General features: G+C 47.6%; 1 protein-coding gene across 1 annotated transcript in view; it reads right to left on the bottom strand.

Moving 5' to 3' along the window:
- DSG2 (desmoglein 2) overlaps nt 1-3,824 on the bottom strand; it is a 67,518-nt gene extending 63,694 nt beyond the window's left edge. The window contains exons 1-3 of the mRNA XM_012656568.1: nt 3,626-3,824; nt 3,065-3,268; nt 2,819-2,981 (exon numbers count right to left, since the gene is read on the bottom strand). Of these exons, the coding sequence (XP_012512022.1) occupies nt 2,819-2,981; nt 3,065-3,268; nt 3,626-3,824 (566 nt within the window). The remainder of the gene's footprint in view (nt 1-2,818; nt 2,982-3,064; nt 3,269-3,625) is intronic.
- Nucleotides 3,825-4,279: the final 455 nt, after the last annotated feature.

Below are 4,279 nucleotides of genomic sequence, written 5' to 3'. Positions count from 1 at the left end.
GGGTATAATGTGCGTTGCTTCAGTGATGGTTGCACTGAAGACCCTGACTTCACCACAGTGCAATAATGTATAATGTAACAATGTAACAAAATTGCACTTATACTCCATGAATGTATACAAATAAAAAAATCGGAAAAAATACCAATTTGTGATGTAGCAATATCATGCACTTCATTATTAACACATTAAAGATCTAGTAGAAAATCTATTAGTGATTTAGTGATGTTCAGAATAAATGGTATATTGAGATCACTGTATTATGAGCTAAAAATATTTGTGGATTCTACTGTGACAAATTCACAGGTAGTGCTTACACTATTGCAGTGTCTTTCCTACACTCAATTTAAAAAAACACTGAATTTCAGGTAGAGGTTAGTGAAAAAAATCTGTGTAATTAATTCCCTGCCATCTCCAGGTACCCTCTGAATTCTATCTACAGACCATTTGAGAGTTGATTGATCCCAGATAAAAAACTCTTGAAGAGGAAAGATTCTCTGGTTTAATTTGGAAAATTGTCTCTTTTTTCCATTTTGATACATTTGGTCTAAATGTGTAAAAGCTATGTCGGTGATACTCCAGTTACCTTCTCGTGTGCCTCCCTGTACTGCAGAGGAAAGCTAAAGATCATATACCGTAGACTCCCTTGCAGGCTCAATTCTGAATGTAGTTTGGGTTTGATCAGTATTTCGGTGACATCTGAAAGAAGGAAGTGAAGCAGAAGCTCTGTGCTGCTTTTTTTGCTGGCAAGTACACTTGTGGATGTAGTAGGGTTTTTTGCAGCAGTCTTATTATGGCTCTAGTATCCTAGATTCGTGAGCACCAAGAGGCAAGGTATAGACATCCATGTTGTTATGCATCCTAGCAGGTGTGACAAGTGTTTGGAACTGGCCGTGAAACGAAAGTAACATCCTGATGACAGCAGTTTCCAGACTGTGGGAGCAGCAGTGTAGTTTCTGGTTCCTGATCACAGGAGAGGCAGCAGCTCCCTAATAGGTTGGGTTCTGCTGGGTGGTTTTGAAGCTGTTACTGACAGTTCGAACTGCAGTCTGTTTTCTCATTCCTTCTTATACTTATGTAGTCAACTTGAAATAAACCTCTTCTTGCTTTAACTAGCTACAGTAAATTCTGTTATCTGCAACTGACCTCCGACCAAACAGACTACAATTTATATTCCTTCCTATAAAGGACTTGTTTCCTCAGGAACTACTCCTGTCAGATGAGTTGCTTTCCATTTTTTACCAAAAGAGTACACTTCTATCTTCAAACACGTTAGGAGTGAAATGCTGAACTGTTCACTGTTCTTTGAGAAGAACAAACACACTCAAATTTATATTACAAAAAGTATAACAGAAAATATATAGAATAATCCAAGAATTTTGCTCCTATTCAGATGGCAATAGTCACTATTTAAAGCAACAGTCTATTACTGCCCAATAAAGTATCCAATTGCTAAAGTGAAAAGTATTACTAAATTGTCAACCTATTTCTCTGTGAGTACACAAATTGGCCTGATTGCTATACCATTTGAAGATTGAAGGTAATTTCTTTTCTTATATGGAAGGAATTTAATATTTAACCCTCACAGTGAGCCAGGCGTTATGTCAGCTTGGAATTCTCCTTAACCAGGAAGCATCAAGGTGAAGGGATTAGTTGCTCTGCTCTTCTGGAGGCCAAAAACAAAGCCCCAAATCATGTCTTAGGAACGTTTTATTAAAGGCTGGTTGTGGTGGCTCACATCTGTAATCCTAGCACTCTGGGAGGCCGAGGAGGGAGGATTGCTTGAGATCAGGAGTTTGAGATCAGCCTTAGCAAGAGCGAGACCCCATCTCTACTAAAAACAGAAAAAATTAGCAAGGTGTGGTGGCACACACCTGTAGTCCCAGCTACTTGGGATTCTGAGGCAAGACGATGGCTTGAGCCCAGAAGTCTGAGGGTGCAGTGAGCTATGATGACCCCACCGCACTCTAGCCAGAGCAACAGAGCAAAACTGTCCCCCCCCCAAAAAAAGGTTTTATTAACAAAATGGATTTGCACGGTAAAATGAAATGATAAATAGAGCATGAAAAAGAACTGTGTGCCAAAGGTCTGGAGGTCCTAATTATCATGCTGTTCTAAATGAGGGTTCACTGAAATCTCTGGATTGGATTTAGTCATGCTTCTTTCAGAAGTCAGAGCTTTTTATACAGTGAATATACCTGCATTTTTAATTTTAATCATTGTATAAGAAAACTGAGTATAATTTTGTGTCAAATATCTCTGAGCATATACTTGTGAAGTCTCCAGAAGGTGAACTCACACCAATATTAGCAGAGTAACTGTCACTTTATGAAAATCCATTTAGCAAACCCCTATAAGCCAAATACATTTCTTAATTATGTTCGATCTCGTTAACAAACAGAAAACCAACAGTTTAAAATCCAATTTGAGCATAGAAAGCAAGCATAAGAAATCTAGACCCAGGCACCGAACATCTCCCTGTGGTTGAAGCTCTTTTCTTTAAGAGGGTAATCTCTGAAAACCCCATTTGATGGCTCTACACTTTGGTTTTCTACAACCTTTCAACTGAAAAAGTCTTCGAACTATTACATATGTTTAATTAACTTTACTATTAGGAATTTGTTTTAAAACACCAACTTTGTGTACTTTGTTGTAAGCTAAAAACTATGATGTGGTTGATTTTAACACCAATGTAGCTTTAACAAAAAGAGTTAAGCTTTGTAAAATACTATTTTTTCTTGTTTTTAAAAAAAGAAACTATTTTTAGCCCATTTTTTGCACTCTTAGGAATTCAGGTATTTTCCTGGTTTCCCCAGCTCACCGACGTGCATTGGCGATGGCGAGCGAACCTGGGGAATCGAGAACTTTAAGGACACTGGAGAAGACACAGACGTCGCTCCCTATTGCCTCCATGTTTCCCTTCCGCGAAGGCTGCAAACAAAGCCCCCGATCCCCGGGAACGGCGTTCCTCGCCCCAGGGCTCACTACGCCCACACAACACAGAGAAAGGCTCCAGGGCCTAGGTGTCCCGAGAAGAAAAACAGAACTTCGACAGGTTCCAGCCTACCCTCCTCGTTCCCAGCCAAGACGACTTTCCGAAGCCCCAGGTCCGATCTCGCCGCAGCCTGCCCAGCGTGTCCCACCTCGGGGCGCCAGGAGGGCGCGCCGGGCGGGCGGGTAATTCGCTGGCGGGCGCGGGCAGGTTGTGGCGCGAGCCTGGCGCCCGCCAGTGCCCTCCCCAGCGCTGGGCTCCGCGTCTCGGCTCCCGGCACTTACCAGGAGAAGCAGCAAAGCGCACAGCCGTCCCGGGCTCCGCGCCATCGCGCCCTCGCCGCCGCCGCGCCCTCGCCCGCGGCCGCTCACTCTGCTCCGCGCCGCCGCCGCCCCGCGTCCCCGCGAGCGCGCACCCGGCTCCTCCTGGGCTCCGGGCCGCCCGCCCCGCGCTCCCTCGCTCCCTCCCCGCCCCAGGGCCGAGTTCCCCGCGCAGCCCTGCCCAGAGGCGCGGTTCCAGGTGTGGCCACTGCGAGAAAATGGAGCCCGGGGCCCGCCCGGGCTGCGCGTGGGGAGGTGCGGACTGCCGCGGAGGAGGCAGGCGCGGGGCGGACTGCAGCCCCCGTCGCACACGCACCTGGGACGGTGACGTCCCCGAGTTGGGGACTGTGGGTGGCAGGCCCCGCCCCGCCGTTCTCTCCTACCGGATTCCCTCCTTCCAGTAGAATGGCCCCCGCGGGCCTCGGCCCAAGGGCAAACCTTGCTCTGTGCCGCGGAGACCTGCTGGGGTCCCGCGATCGGGCCCCGCCGCCTGCCGCTGTCGAAAGGGCCGGCATTGGTGAATGTGCCTTAGGCCTGGAGAGCAGGTGACGCGGAGAAGACAGACTGGTGACCTGGGGACCCGCGTCCTCGCCGCGGCTACGGCTCCCCTCAGCGCGAGGGGGGCGGAGATTTTGGAGCAGGATTTCAGGTGGCTGTCTCCGCAAAGGCTTCTCGCCTCTTCCCCACGGCCTTTGCTTCCAACAGGTTTGCAGCTTCTCTGGCTCAGGGAGAAACAATCACTGGAGGGCGAAGCGGACGGTTGTTTGACCCCTTAATGGTTAGACTTCGGCTAGGAAAAAACTCGAAGGTGTTAAGGGGAAATATATACTCTTCCACATGACTTACAAATTCTCTAACAGAGTGCACTCCTGGCGACAGAAGTTCTGCTCTAGGAGTAAGTAGCTGCGTGGCCTGGACTAGCGTCTCCGTGCCTCAGTTTCCAGATCTGTCAAGCAGGGTTAATAGCGCT

The sequence above is a fragment of the Propithecus coquereli genome, unplaced genomic scaffold, assembly GCF_000956105.1.
Source record: "Propithecus coquereli isolate 6110/MARCELLA unplaced genomic scaffold, Pcoq_1.0 Scaffold51, whole genome shotgun sequence".
In the NCBI taxonomy this organism is placed as follows: Eukaryota; Metazoa; Chordata; class Mammalia; order Primates; family Indriidae; genus Propithecus; species Propithecus coquereli.
Note: the sequence above shows the minus strand (reverse complement) of the source record. Positions and strands in the feature narration are given on the sequence as shown.